The sequence below is a fragment of the Biomphalaria glabrata genome, chromosome 1 (genome assembly GCF_947242115.1).
Source record: "Biomphalaria glabrata chromosome 1, xgBioGlab47.1, whole genome shotgun sequence".
Lineage (NCBI taxonomy): Eukaryota > Metazoa > Mollusca > Gastropoda > Planorbidae > Biomphalaria > Biomphalaria glabrata.
In genome coordinates, this window is record NC_074711.1 from 6586707 (window position 1) to 6602522 (window position 15816).

A 15816-nucleotide genomic window follows, 5' to 3' on the forward strand; every position below is an offset into this window, starting at 1 on the left:
GGTTCTAATGAGTCCATCTCTTAACGTCTGCATCGATGTAAGCTTTTAGTTATCTTCCCTTGATAAGTATTCAAGTGCACGCGGTGTCAATACAACACGGTGCAGCCTTTTCATTTTTTCAATGCAATCTCATCATAGAACTAACTTTAAAGTAATGACAGGAGAATATGTTTGAATGAACTATTGGATCACACGAGAATACGTCTGAATGAGCAATTGGATCACATGATATTACGTCTGAATGAGCAATTGGAACACATGAGAATATGTTTGAATGAGCGATTGGATCACATGAGAATACGTCTGAATGAGCAATTGGATCACATGATATTACGTCTGAATGAGCAATTGGAACACATGAGAATATGTTTGAATGAGCGATTGGATCACATGAGAATACGTCTGAATGAGCAATTGGATCACATGATATTACGTCTGAATGAGCAATTGGAACACATGAGAATATGTTTGAATGAGCGATTGGATCACATGAGAATATGTTTGAATGAGCGATTGGATCACATGATATTACGTCTGAATGAGCGATTGGATCACATGAGAATATGTTTGAATGAGCGATTGGATCACATGATATTACGTCTGAATGAGCAATTGGAACACATGAGAATATGTTTGAATGAGCGATTGGATCACATGATATTACGTCTGAATGAGCAATTGGAACACATGAGAATATGTTTGAATGAGCGATTGGATCACATGAGAATATGTTTGAATGAGCGATTGGAACACATGAGAATATGTTTGAATGAGCGATTGGATCACATGAGAATATGTTTGAATGAGCAATTGGAACACATGAGAATATGTTTGAATGAGCGATTGGATCACATGAGAATATGTTTGAATGAGCAATTGGAACACATGATATTACGTCTGAATGAGCAATTGGAACACATGAGAATATGTTTGAATGAGCGATTGGATCACATGATATTACGTCTGAATGAGCAATTGGAACACATGAGAATACGTCTGAATGAGCAATTGGATCACATGAGAATATGTTTGAATGAGCAATTGGAACACATGAGAATATGTTTGAATGAGCGATTGGATCACATGAGAATATGTTTGAATGAGCAATTGGAACACATGATATTACGTCTGAATGAGCAATTGGAACACATGAGAATATGTTTGAATGAGCAATTGGATCACATGAGAATATGTTTGAATGAGCAATTGGATCACATGAGAATATGTTTGAATGAGCAATTGGAACACATGAGAATATGTCTGAATGAGCAATTGGAACACATGAGAATATGTTTGAATGAGCAATTGGAACACATGATATTACGTCTGAATGAGCAATTGGAACACATGAGAATATGTTTGAATGAGCAATTGGAACACATGAGAATATGTTTGAATGAGCGATTGGATCACATGAGAATATGTTTGAATGAGCGATTGGATCACATGATATTACGTCTGAATGAGCAATTGGAACACATGAGAATATGTTTGAATGAGCAATTGGAACACATGAGAATATGTTTGAATGAGCGATTGGATCACATGATATTACGTCTGAATGAGCAATTGGAACACATGAGAATATGTTTGAATGAGCAATTGGATCACATGAGAATATGTTTGAATGAGCGATTGGATCACATGAGAATATGTTTGAATGAGCGATTGGATCACATGAGAATATGTTTGAATGAGCGATTGGATCACATGATATTACGTCTGAATGAGCAATTGGAACACATGAGAATATGTTTGAATGAGCGATTGGATCACATGATATTACGTCTGAATGAGCAATTGGATCACATGAGAATACGTCTGAATGAGCAATTGGATCACATGATATTACGTCTGAATGAGCAATTGGAACACATGAGAATATGTTTGAATGAGCGATTGGATCACATGATATTACGTCTGAATGAGCAATTGGAACACATGAGAATACGTCTGAATGAGCAATTGGATCACATGATATTACGTCTGAATGAGCAATTGGAACACATGAGAATATGTTTGAATGAGCGATTGGATCACATGATATTACGTCTGAATGAGCAATTGGAACACATGAGAATACGTCTGAATGAGCAATTGGATCACATGATATTACGTCTGAATGAGCAATTGGAACACATGAGAATATGTTTGAATGAGCGATTGGAACACATGAGAATATGTTTGAATGAGCAATTGGAACACATGAGAATATGTTTGAATGAGCGATTGGATCACATGATATTACGTCTGAATGAGCAATTGGAACACATGAGAATATGTTTGAATGAGCGATTGGATCACATGATATTACGTCTGAATGAGCAATTGGAACACATGAGAATACGTCTGAATGAGCAATTGGAACACATGAGAATATGTTTGAATGAGCGATTGGATCACATGATATTACGTCTGAATGAGCGATTGGATCACATGATATTACGTCTGAATGAGCAATTGGATCACATGAGAATATGTTTGAATGAGCGATTGGATCACATGATATTACGTCTGAATGAGCAATTGGAACACATGAGAATATGTTTGAATGAGCGATTGGATCACATGAGAATATGTTTGAATGAGCGATTGGATCACATGAGAATATGTTTGAATGAGCGATTGGATCACATGATATTACGTCTGAATGAGCAATTGGAACACATGAGAATATGTTTGAATGAGCGATTGGATCACATGATATTACGTCTGAATGAGCAATTGGAACACATGATATTACGTCTGAATGAGCAATTGGATCACATGATATTACGTCTGAATGAGCGATTGGATCACATGATATTACGTCTGAATGAGCAATTGGAACACATGAGAATACGTCTGAATGAGCAATTGGATCACATGATATTACGTCTGAATGAGCAATTGGAACACATGAGAATATGTTTGAATGAGCGATTGGATCACATGATATTACGTCTGAATGAGCAATTGGAACACATGAGAATATGTTTGAATGAGCGATTGGATCACATGATATTACGTCTGAATGAGCGATTGGATCACATGATATTACGTCTGAATGAGCAATTGGATCTCATGAGAATACGTCTGAATGAGCAATTGGATCACACGAGAATATGTTTGAAATGAAAATCTAATACTTGCAATTTACCACATACCAATTTATTGACAGAAACCAGAGGGAGAGAGAGAGAAAAAAATACAAAGGGGGGCGAATAAAGGAAACAAACTTTATTTCACCATCATTAGATAGCAAGTGATTCTATCGTGTCTAGTGGATCACAGAATAAACAAAAAGTAAGCAGTTCTATATTATCGTTTCATTTTTAAACATGTCTAGTATATAACGCTAAAACACTTCTAAATCTTCTTTCAAAATATAAATTCTTTATGAAAAAAAAATTTATGCATAATTACTTTTTTCACTCAAGCCTTTTGCGACTTCATTACACATTAATAACAAACAAGGCTCGAGAGCCGGGACGTACTCCCGCAAGGGCTGAATGAGGTGGTAAAAAAGGCTGTGGGTTGGCCAGCACTACTCTACAGATTAACTAGTCATTTGTGACATCTGATATGCATCCTGTGAGATTGTGTATTCGAAAAGGGAAATGACACTTTTTTTTCTGTTGCCTTCAGTCGCTATATAAAACATAATAGAGTGGTACAGTTAGATGGAGATCTCGATATCACATGCTAGCCACGTCACTTGATATCCTCCTCGTTCGGTTTGAGAACAATATTCAACGCTGTTTGCGTTTCTCTATGACAGATTGTTTGTATACAACTGCATGCTACATCTTCTCTATTTATTGATTAGTAAGATTGCAAGAAAGTTATCTGCCCTTATCCAACAAATCCCGTCAGTAGAGACGCAGGGGCATATATAGGTAATCAGCTACTTACTTGATGGGAACATTCAACTCTTGAGGTGAGTTTGTAACTTCGGTAAAGAGAGAGCTCAATAGGAGCCTACTAGGCAATTGTAAATAGAGCAATACCTCAGTTTCTTTTCCAAAAATAGGCAGTTGTGCTTTTTGTCCCCCTTTAATCTTGTTTTGGCCTCTAAACGACCTGGATGATGTCATTCGGTACACTTTTTGATGAATCTTCGTTTCAATTCCACGAAACAAACTTAAAACGCAAGATTTTTTTTTAAAGATCTAAAACCAAAGTAGCTTTTCAAACAAAACATGAATCAATTAAAAAAAAACCATTGGTTAATTAAATATTGGTAATAATTTATTTTGTTTTATATCGAAAAGGGGAAATAAATCATACTATACTTAGACATGTGAATGTAAATGTGGAGTATTTTTTATTTTACTTGTCATTAACATTAGTTCACGTGTCGTAAATATGACCCTGCAATACTTACGCATTGCGTCCGAAGATTATACATGCTAACCTTTTAATGATTCAAAACAACTATCTCAAGCAGGAAATTCTACATCTCACTTGTTAAAGGGTATTGAAGTACAAAACGCATTAACGTCGTTAAACCGATTCGCCTTTTTTTTTTCTCAAGCAATTCTTTACACATTGTAATAATCGATTTTTGCATCGTACTGCTGGATACTCAGAGCTGAATGGAACTTACTTTGATTTCACCCAGCTAAATAAAACCCCAAGTTTTGAGTTTTTAAACACAACTGTCAGAAAGCTTACTTGTTCATTTTCATTATTATTTTTTATTTAAAATACAATCAAAATAAGAATTTCAAAAAAATAATTTATATTATGTGAATTGGTCAGAGGACCGCTTGCTGAGCGGTAAAGCGCTTGGCTTCTGTACCCGGGGTCCCGGGTTCGAAGACTGGGATTTTTAACTTCGGGATCTTTGCGTGCCTCTGAGTCCACCCAGCTCTAACCCTGGGTACCTGACATTAGTTGGGGAAAAGTAAAGGCGGTTGGTCGTTGTGCTTGCCACATGGCACTCTCGTTAACCGTAGGCCACAGAAACAGGTGACCTTTAAATCATCTGCCCTACAGACCACAAGGTCTGAAAGGGGAACTTTAATATTTTTTACGTGAATTGGTCAATAATTAAAAAACAAGATTACTTATTCTTAAAGGGCTGTATAAGAGTAGATGATGGCCTTGGGCAGGATTTTTTTTAATGAAGGCCTCTAATTTCAAAAACTTTCATGAAAAATAATTAAATCAATACTTGAGCTATGATGTATTAGGCACTTGACATGTAATCTAATTTTGCTCTTTTTTTCCACACCAAGTACTTATATTTTTATTCTCTGAATTATATAATTCTTCTCTTGTAAGTAGACCTTCTTTGAAGATAGGCTGCCTGGTCGTGCGGTTTGCGCGCTGGACTGTCATTCGGATTTATCGATGGTCGAGGGTTCAAACCCTGCCCGCTCCCATCCCCCGTCGTCCTGCGGGAGGTTTGGACTAGGAAGTAAACTATCTTCAACTCTGAAGGAACATCCGAAACATGTAAAACATTATATATATATATATATATATATATATATATATATATATATATATATATATATATATATATATATTCTTTTTTATTTTGACTATAGTTTATCCACATGTTAAACTGGTAAGATTTGTCTTTCCTTTATTCATTAGAGTCGTAATAAATGACCTTAGTATTAGACCGGATGTGCTTCTTGCTGATATGCTGTTGGTATGAACGCAACGAAATGTAATATCTGATTTCAGTTTTTAAATGACATTTGAATTTAGTGGATAATTATAAAGTAATGAAAAACTATTAAGTTACGTAGAAAAAGAGACACTTTAATCATGAATAGAGATGGTAGTCAGATCATGTGTGGTGCCCCAAGTTTCCAACGGACTAAGGGACTGGGGAAGGTGAGGGTGACGTTACATTAGATTCAGCAAAGTTGGGCGAGACCAATTGTTAAAGAAGGCCTGAACACTTACCTGCAACGTCAAGGCTTGTGGGTAGTTTAGACCAATAGCTCGTTGCCACTTCGTACAGACCTGTAACTCGGCAGCGAGCTATCGGTCTAAGCTGCCCACAGATCGTGACGATGCAGGTCAGTGTTGAGGACTTCTCTAACAAATGGTCTCGAGTAAGGTCGTCTGGTACGCGGGCTGGACTGTGGTTTGGTGGTCTCAGTGGTCCCTCCTGATGCCGTCCCCCGTCGTCCTGCGGGAGGTTTGAACTAGGAAGTAGATTATCTTCAACTCTGAAGGAACATCCGAAACTTGTAAAACATTTTGGGCATAAATCTTAATCAAGGAACTAATTAGTCAAACCAAATTAAAAAAAAAAAAAAGATAAGCACTCCAGAAGTACATTGAAACGTTTTTTAAAACCCGGGTTTAAACGATTCCTCTAAATGCCGCTATTTTGGATATCATTTCTAAATGCTATCTAATCGATTCCATGTTATTAGCTTGCAATATATTCGAGTTCAAATTTCCTCGAGTCTCTGCGTTGGAATCGATATGCCCGCGTTTAATGATGGGTTGTTTTGATTATAGTGTCGACGTCGTGTCTGTAGGCGTCCCTTTCGTAGTCAACATTGATTGAGAAGAGGAGGGGGGCGGGGGGAGAGAGGAAATTTTAAACAGAGATTGATAGAAATCTTATCGTCTTAAAAATAATAAGAAAGAAAAAAAAAAAGATTTACAACTACTACGGACAATGGGTCAGAAGACGTAAACTTTTCCTTTTTTATGTAACGCGGTTGACGAGGGTGTCGTGTGGCCAGCACAACGATGATCTGTCTGTTTTTCTTTTTCGAAAAAAGTTAACATTGTACATGAGATCAAGGCTCTTCTGAACAGAAACTGTGCAGTGACAGTATCATCAAAAAATCAAAAGTGTGTTGTTGTATTTTTAGCATAGCTTAATATAGCTGCGTACTGCAATTTTCTAAAAGGATTTAAATATTTTCTTGAAAATATAAATATACAGGAATCATCATCATCATCATCATCAAACTCCATTTGAGTCAGGGCTTGAGAGGCTCAAATTCTCTCTTGCAAAAGCCCTGGACAGAAACCCTGCTGTCTTGTGTAGTGCATAGGTGTCGCCATACACGTCAAGAATTGTTGGTTTCCCAGACCTGTCGGGACACAGGAATAAAGAATTGTATAATTGATTCATTAAGTCATCTGTAAGCTTGGATTTCATTTCAGTACTCTCTGGATTTAATTTTAATAGTGCAACATTTTTATCTTATATTCAAAGATATTGCTGGGCATATTTATTCTACAAATCAGGGGTTGAGCAATATGTCAAACAACTAGTCAAGTTACAATATTAGCGAGGGTGTCATGTGGTAAGCAAAACTAAGTCTGTAGATAGTGTGTACTAGATCTTGGACCATGACGATGTGATAATTCAAGTTTGACATTGAGAAACCGGATGTAGACAGCAAAGTTGATAGAGTAAAAAAAAAAAAAGTAACTTCACATCAAAGTTGGTACTATCTATATGTTATTGATATGCATCTTACCACCTCTATAAGTACCACCACTTCTGGATGTGACACGCCACAAGATGTAACGCCATCTCTAGATGTGACACCACCTCTAGATGTGACAACTCTTCAAGAAGTGACACCGCCTCAAGATGTGACACCGTCTCAAGATGTGATACCACCTTTAGATGTGACACCGCCTCAAGAGGTGACACCGCCTCAAGATGTGACACCACCTCTAGGTGTGATACCGCCTTTAGATGCCACACCACCTCTAGATGTGACACCTCCTCAAGAAGTGACAACGCCTCAAGATGTGCTACCGCCTCAAGATATGATACCACCTTAAGATGTGATACCACCTTTAGATGCCACATCACCTCTAAATGTGACACCGCCTCAAGAGGTGACACCGCCTCAAGATGTGACACCACCTCTAGATGTGATACCGCCTTTAGATGCCACACCACCTCTAGAGGTGACACCTCCTCAAGAAGTGACAACGCCTCAAGATGTGCTACCGCCTCAAGATATGATACCACCTTTAGATGTGATACCACCTTTAGATGCCACATCACCTCTAGATTTGACACCGTCTCAAGAGGTGACACCGCCTCAAGATGTGACACCACCTCTAGATGTGACACTTCCTTAGATGTGACACCATCCCTAGAAGTAGCACCGCCTCTAGCTTTAAACTACTTTTGATGATACGATTAAAAGTCTGGGAGATCTCAACATGAAAGCACATCACATAGTCACTACCTGTATTTCTATTGGCCAAAATAATTCCTGTTTACAACCAACGAAACAAATTATTGATTAACTTTTGTTTTTTTTTAGATATTATTGAATGACACTGCGCCAAAAACAACAAATCTCATATTTGATCGCTTTGTCTAGAAACAAAGGAAATATAAAAGTACACGCCAGGGAAGGGGGGGGGGGAACATATTGTTTAGACATGACGGGAGGGGGGAGGATTGTTCAGAAGTGAAGGTATCAGGATGGGAAACGACAAAGGTTAAGGTCACTCCCCAAGTGTTCATTATGGTTCAGTTATTTACCTGTTGGAAAGTACAGTGTTCAAACGGTGTGATGGCATGGTGGCTACAAAGAACATATCAAATCAGAGTTGTCACTTGCTATGTAGAAAACAAGAAGGGAAGGTATTTTTATATAGATCCAGCAGTTGCGAGAATGACTCAGATTTACATTAGTAAATATAAAAATGTGTTATATCCTACTAACATTGCCGCAACAAGAAAGTTCTATGTTGGAATTCATTAGGGTCTATTGAAGTATCCATGCTTATGTTTATTTATTAAACAAACGTGGGAAAAATTTTTTTTATTTATTTTATTTTATTCAATGTATGATTAAATGATGATTAGTTCGTTTGTTGGGTAGTTGATTAGTTGGTTTGTTGGGTGGTTGATTAGTTGGGTGGCTAATTTGTTTGGTGGTTAAATTGTTTACTATTTGGGTGTTTAAGTGATTGATTAGTTGGCTGATGTGGTGTTTGAGTGTTGATTAGTTTGCTTGTTGGGTGGTTGAGCGTAGGTATGTTGGGTGGTTGATTTTTTGGGTGTTTAAGTGGTTGATTAGTTGGCTGATTTGGTGTTTGAGTGTTGATTAGTTTGCTTGTTGGGAGGTTGAGCGTAGGTATGTTGGGTGGTTGATTTTTTGGGTGTTTAAGTGGTTGATTAGTTGGCTGATTGTGTGTTTGAGTTTTGATTAGTTTGCTTGTTGGGTGGTTGAGTTTCGGTTAGTTTGGTGGCTGATTATTTGGGTGATGAAGTTGTTGATAAGTTGGGTTGTTGAATGGTTGATTAGTTAGGTGGTTGAGGGTTTGAGTAGATGTCGGTAGTAGTAGGTGGCAAATGTGGATATGTTGAGTGATTTTTTCAGATGTTGTTGCTTTGTTGGTCCCTTGTTGCTGGTTGAGAGGTTGATTTTTAGGTACTCGAGTGGTTGAGTGGTTGATTCGCTCTCTGGTTAGATTGATAAGTCTGGTGGTTCAAAACATAAGAAGAACAGGAAATTTAATTCAAGTTAAAAGCACATTTCTTTTTTGCCCCTTATTGTTTGCAATGAGATGGGAAATTTATACGGTATTGAAAAGTGAGCTAATCATTCTTGTTCTTCTATTGTAGAAGTTTTACTTTGTCTGTCTGTGCCAGGTGCCAACTCGAGGGTGGAGTGCATCCGACAACACGATCCCTTGTGCTTGATTAATAGATAGTGTTTATTTTAACTTTATAATAAAGCCGAAATACGTCAACTATAAATAGAAAATAATCTTACATTATAAAACTATTTACAAGTTAGCTTAGGTTATATATAACCACGTCCTATTTGTAGGTTTCGATAATAATGAGGGTCCAAAATTAACCAATTTCCTTATACGGTTTCATTTCGGCTGTAGCCATGGAGACGCTTGCTCAAGGGAAACAAACAAGTCGCTTTTATTTTCTGACTCTAAATAGTAAATACCGAAAGAAGAAAGAAAAAAAAATTTTACTGGCCAAACCCGTTATTTTTTACTTTTGAGAAACCGGTCTTGCCTAAGGATTTGAACCCATGACTGAGATAGATTGTGGCGTAGTGAATTATTCATTACTTAATATGTGACATAATAGTTGTAAAATTTTATTTTTAATATGATTAATTTCAATATTTTAAGTGTATTGAGCAAAAAAGGGAGCAAGGACATCCACATTTTTACAAAGCTTATATCAACTTACTCTGTCTGTCTGTCTGTCTGGATAAAATTTTTAACATCTTTTTTTTTCCATTTTCCATTCTCGGATCAAGTTAAAACTTTGCACAATTATTCGTTAAAGCTGACAAGATATGAATCATTCAAAATAAACAATTAGGGAATAGATTGTTGGTGATTAATTATTTTTATTGGATTTTAAACAATGGGGAATGAATGCTATTTAATGAGAGATGTGTATGAATTTATTTAAGTCATTGGTTATCATGCATGACTAGATGCATGACGCGTATGACGTAATCATCTTCTTTTTTAAGTAACGTCTGTATAAGGTTAGGGTTATATATATATATATATGGATTTAGTCCCATTATTTAATTTCGACGTGTTTTTTCTCACACTTCCCATTCTCGGATCAAGTTGAAATTTTGCAGAATTATTCATAGCCGAAAACAATACACGAATTAATTCAAAAAATGAACTAATTAGTTCATGATTTAGTACTAACTAATTAATTTTGTTTTTATATATAGCTGAAAGGGAGATAAACCCCGTAATTTTCAGATAAATGGCACTACGTAGCGGTTCCTTCCCTTAGATAAGCTTTGGTTTTTTAAAGTATTCTTTGTTTCTATTGCTTGTTATGTCAGCCTTGACGGACCTGGACATGTTTGCCGAATGCAACAAACAAAAGGTGATCTAATAAAGAGCAAGGCAGCTGGAGCTCGCTCAACTACAATGGTGTACAGTTGTATATAAGCTCGACATGAAGCATCTCCAGGTTGACATCAACAGTCGTGAGATAACAGCAGATTAGGCTCACATTGAGGGCAAGCATAAAGGAAGGTTCCTGGATCGCAGATAAACACACCAAAACCAGGGTAAGGGTAAAATGCTGAAGTATCTGGTGAATCAGGAATGCTCAAACTGTGACCAAAGATGTGTATCTAGGATTGGCCTCTTAAGTATCATGAGAATACGCAAAGGGGAAAGGAGAATATCATAGCATAAAATGACAGATAATAGTCCTAAACAGAAATGCTTTAAAAGATATTTAAAGAACAGAATTTAATAGTGTTGTATTAAAAAATTTGTTGAATGGTTGACAGTGTTAAATAAATTCCGCCACTTAAATAGAGAAAAAACATTATGAAATGGATTAGAGTTGTCGTGACTTATTTATGTTTCAAATGTACTTCAAAATATCAAATGAAAATAAGATTGAGCTTTGTTAATTGATTTCTACCTTCATCATGTTTTGTTTATACATCAAATAAAAAAAATAAGTGAATCAGCCATTAAAATATATTTTTTTTAAAATGTTATAAAATATAAAAAAACAAGAAGGACTGAGAGAGAGAGAGAGAGAGAGAGAGCACTTTAAGTGCTATTTTAAGCATTATTTTCTTAATTCTAGAAGTGCAGGTATATCACATTGTTTGTTGCATTCTCTTCCATTTCATTTTCATTCATAATTAATTTGTTCATTCGCAAAATAACTCAACAAAATGTTTAGCAATTTTTAGTTCTTAATCTTATAATGAAACAGACGTTACTTCAAAAAAAGAAGATGATTACGTCATACGCGTCATGCATTTAGTCATGCATATTAACCAATGACCTAAATTATGTGTGGTATGTGTGGGTCGTTCAACGAGAGAGAGAGAGACAAAGAGACAGAGAGAGAGAGAGAGAGAGAGAGAGAGAGAGAGAGAGAGAGAGTCGGAGAGAGAGAGAGACAGAGAGAGAGATAAATATGAGAGGCAGGCAGAGACTATGGTTTTCTCACTAATAGAACACGTGTGTTTACATATATATTGTTCATATCTCTGGACTTGGAATCAGGGCCGGATTTAAGCATGTGGAAGCCTCGGGGCAGAATCTTTGTGGCGCCTTTACATGTTTTCGAAAGCTTCAATAAAAATCCATGTATTAATAATAATATATTTTAAAAGCATGATGTATAATAGAAGGAGACGTGGTGTCTGAGCGGTAAAGCGCTTGGCTACCGAATCGGGGTCCGAGGTTCGAATCCTGGTGAAGACTGAGATTTTTAATTTCGCGATCTTCGGTCCACCCACCCAGCTCTAATGGGTACCTGACATTAGTTGGGGAAAGGAAAGGCTGTTGGTCGTTGTGCTAGCCACATGACACCCTCGATAATGGTTAATCTTAAGGGTTAATTCCTTATTTTCTAAAAAAAAAATTTTAAAAAAAATCTTATATATATATTTTAGTCACAAAATGTACATTTTTTAGTTTGCGGAGGGTAAAGATGAGGCCTGGGCTGAGGCACTGACCTATAACTGGAGTTGCTACATGCTGACACTTTTTAACCCTTGAAGTGCTGAGCTTTTTTTATAAGAGTGCATACAAAATGGATTTACATTTCTAGTGTTTAGAGACTGAACTACCACACGCGTCTTAAGGGTTAACCTCGACAGGGTTTCTAACCTTGAGATTTAAAACTATTGTCAGTAAAAATGCGAAAGAAATGTCTTAAAAATAAGACGTACAATTTTCTGACCCGACGAAATTTGAATATTTTTTGTTATTTAGTGGCCCTCTCTCTTGTTTAGTCCACGTGGCAGTACCCCCACCCGCCTTCCCGTCTGTAAATCCGGCCCTGGTTGAGGTATATATATAGCGTATCAACAAACCTTGAAATGAAATTCTATATCTAGTTAAAGAAATCACTAACATATATAAACTGAAAATAAGTTTGGCTTTTGGTTTCAATTTGTCAGGTCTTCACGGACACTGAACGGGCCGAAAGTTTAAAATTGACCGACTTCATTTTTTTTTCATCTTTCATTGTAAAGAGCTCTGACATTTCACTGACCTAAAAAAGTGTTATTTTTCACACTTAAAAAATAGTGATTTTTTGGAAGTTACGAGCACAGAGTTCAAATCTACGTCCTAGATCAATACTGTATGGGGCTGAGTGTTTGCTTTTAGATGCATAATTATCACTGTTATTACATGGGTCACATCGCACTAGAAGATCTATTTTTAAAACACTAGGGTAGAATATTATTATTACAATTATTGTACGTTTGACATTTTAATTAAATTTAGTTAGGCTACTGATTCCAAAGCGGAAAAAAAAGAAGATTAGTTAAAAAGGGTTGACAGAGAGAATTCGTTTATAAACAAACTTTTTAGATCAGTGAAATATTATCTTATCTTATAAAATACAGACGTTAGTTAAAAAAGGAAGATGGTTACGTCTTAAGCGTCGTGCATCTAGCACTGGCGGATCCAGAACTTTGGAGTGGGGGGGGCGATTTTTTTCCAAACCCTAACCCTAACGCCCAGTAAACCCTAACCCTATGCATAAACGTGCGTACAGCATATATATATATATATATATATATATATATATATATATATATATTCGATATATGAGAATAAAATAAGGCTGTTTCTCAATCTTCGGCGAAAAAAACAGAAAAAAAACAGTCTTTCTCCTTCAAGCTTGGGGGTCTGGGAGAGCGCTGTAAGCTACTTCAGTGGGGTTCGGGGCGAAGCCCCGACGTCCAAAAGCGTTTTCTTGCATTTTTCTCTGCAGAAACGCATTCTTCTGACATCTACAGCTCATTATTTATCAGTGGGGTTCGGGGCGAAGCCCCGACGCCAAAAGCGTTTTCTTGCATTTTTCACTGCTCAAACACATTCTCCTGACATCTATAGCTCATTACTTATTAGTGGTGTTCGGGGCGAAGCCCCGACGCCAAAAGCGTTTTCTTGCATTTCTCACTGCAGAAATTCATTCTCGTGACATCTACAGCTCATTATTTACCAGTGGGTTTCGGGGCGAAGCCCCGACGCCAAAAGCGTTTTCTTGCGTTTTTCACGGCTGAAACGCATTCTTCTGACATCTACAGCTCATTATTTATTAGTGGGGTTCGGGGCGAATCCCCGGCTACAAAAGTGTTTTGTTGCATTCTTCACTGCAGTAACGCATTCTCCTGACCTACAGCTCATTATTCATTCTGTTATAAAGGACCTTTTGAATAATGAGAAAAATATTCTAATATGAATTTATAGTCCCTTAATACATTGCAAATAAAACCGATTTGTTCTTTGAAAAGATTAGATACCCCACATATTTAGATTAAGGTTCTGAGGATAGCCGCCGAAAAAAAAAATATTCGATTAATAATATTCAATAAAATTCTAGCATAAATTGTGAGTTATAGTCCTAAATTTATTTAACTAGAAAAATATGAGATAGAGTAAAGGTTGGAAAAGTCGACTAGGAAAAGATTATCTGGCTTTTGAACTCATCTCAACCGTGACTGTTATATTGAAAAATTTCGTTTGAAAAAGTCTTTCTTAAAATAGTTATGATAAATTCATGTCAAATTACACAAACTCTGTCTGGAAAGTTGAAGGGCGGTAAAATGAAAACGATTAATTCTCGCTCCTTTTTATAATTTCTGCTATTGATTGCATTTAGCATTAAAGAATAGGGGTTGGGCGACTCGATATAAGAATTTACTTTATAGCATATATAAATTATATTAGTCACAGATTTTTAAAATTGTGTAATTTCTTATTATAATACAAAAAGAAAAAGTATTGATTTGTTTGATGGGGGGAAGGGAATTGCATGTATCGCACTTCCACCTGTTTATATTATATAGATATTTGACTAATTTTTTTCACATACTATGATTTCTCCATAAAAGTAGGACCGCCCCCCCCCCACTCAAAGGGTTTAGATGGGAAGGGCAGTGGAGGTATTCACTCTTCCCCTTCCAATCGGCCAACAGGTGAACGAAATTATATAAAGACCGGTTAAAATACCAATAACAAGATTTAATCATATAGATATTTAATTGATTCTGTTAGCAAGCTGTGATTTGTACAAATAAATAGGACCGCCCCCCCCTCGAAAGTTTATGGTGGGGGGGCGGATTGATGCCATCGCCCCCTCCCGACCCTATCAAATCGGCCAAAATACTAGAAGGGGGGGGGCAAAATAATCTAAAAATAGGTTGAAATATAAATAATTAGTATATATTATTAACATAAGTAATAAATTCGCATACAAATTGTGTTAATTCTATACTATAATTCGTCCGCCCCCCCCTCGGGGGGGGGGGGGTCGGCCGAGTGGGGGGGGGGGCGATCGCCCCTACCGCCCCCCCCCCCTGGATCGGCCAGTGGCATCTAGTCATACATGTTAATCAATGACTTAAATTCTGTCAAGTCACTGGTTTTACTGGCTGGCTCAGGCAACCCATTCCATGCTCTAATGGAACTAGGGAAAAAGGAGCATTTGCACAAATTTGTCCTAGCATATGGAACGAGGAATCATAACAATATGACATCTCGCATGTGTTTTGAATCATATCAGTGACCCATTATTAGCTTCATGCACTAGTCACTTAACAGTTGAAAATAAAATAAAAACTAAAACACTAAGAAGAACTATCATAACTATCTATCGTTTCAAAATAGTTTAGGGATGTTGTTTTTTTTCTTACCATGACAGACTTCTACATTATAAAGTAAAGTTCCCCTTTCAGACCGGTTGTCATGTGGTCAGCACAATGACCAACCACCTTACTTTCCCCTACTGATGTGAGGCACCAATTAGAGTTGCGTGGACTCTGACCTTACCGAAGATCCCAGAATACTATATGTTTCTCTTTTAAATCTGTATTTCTT

The 15816-nt window shown here is 36.8% G+C and overlaps 2 protein-coding genes across 2 annotated transcripts; both read left to right on the plus strand.

Annotated features, from left to right (window-relative positions):
• Positions 1-225: 225 nt before the first annotated feature.
• On the plus strand, positions 226-3117 carry LOC129924282 (putative leucine-rich repeat-containing protein DDB_G0290503). Its single transcript, XM_056018522.1, has one exon. It carries the CDS (start codon positions 226-228, stop codon positions 3115-3117), a length of 2892 nt encoding a protein of 963 aa, XP_055874497.1.
• Positions 3118-7440: 4323 nt separating this feature from the next.
• On the plus strand, positions 7441-8070 carry LOC129924283 (fibrous sheath CABYR-binding protein-like). Its single transcript, XM_056018523.1, has 2 exons — positions 7441-7657; positions 7784-8070. The coding sequence occupies exons 1-2, from the start codon at positions 7441-7443 to the stop codon at positions 8068-8070; spliced, it is 504 nt and encodes a 167-aa protein (XP_055874498.1).
• The last annotated feature ends 7746 nt before the right edge of the window (positions 8071-15816 follow it).

Coding starts and splice junctions, on each gene's coding strand:
- LOC129924282 (XM_056018522.1), top strand. CDS start 226: ATGATATTACGTCTGAATGAGCAATTGGAACACATGAGAATATGTTTG.
- LOC129924283 (XM_056018523.1), top strand. CDS start 7,441: ATGCATCTTACCACCTCTATAAGTACCACCACTTCTGGATGTGACACG. Junction 7,658..7,783: donor AGATGTGACACCACCTCTAG/GTGTGATACCGC, acceptor TACCACCTTTAG/ATGCCACATCACCTCTAAAT.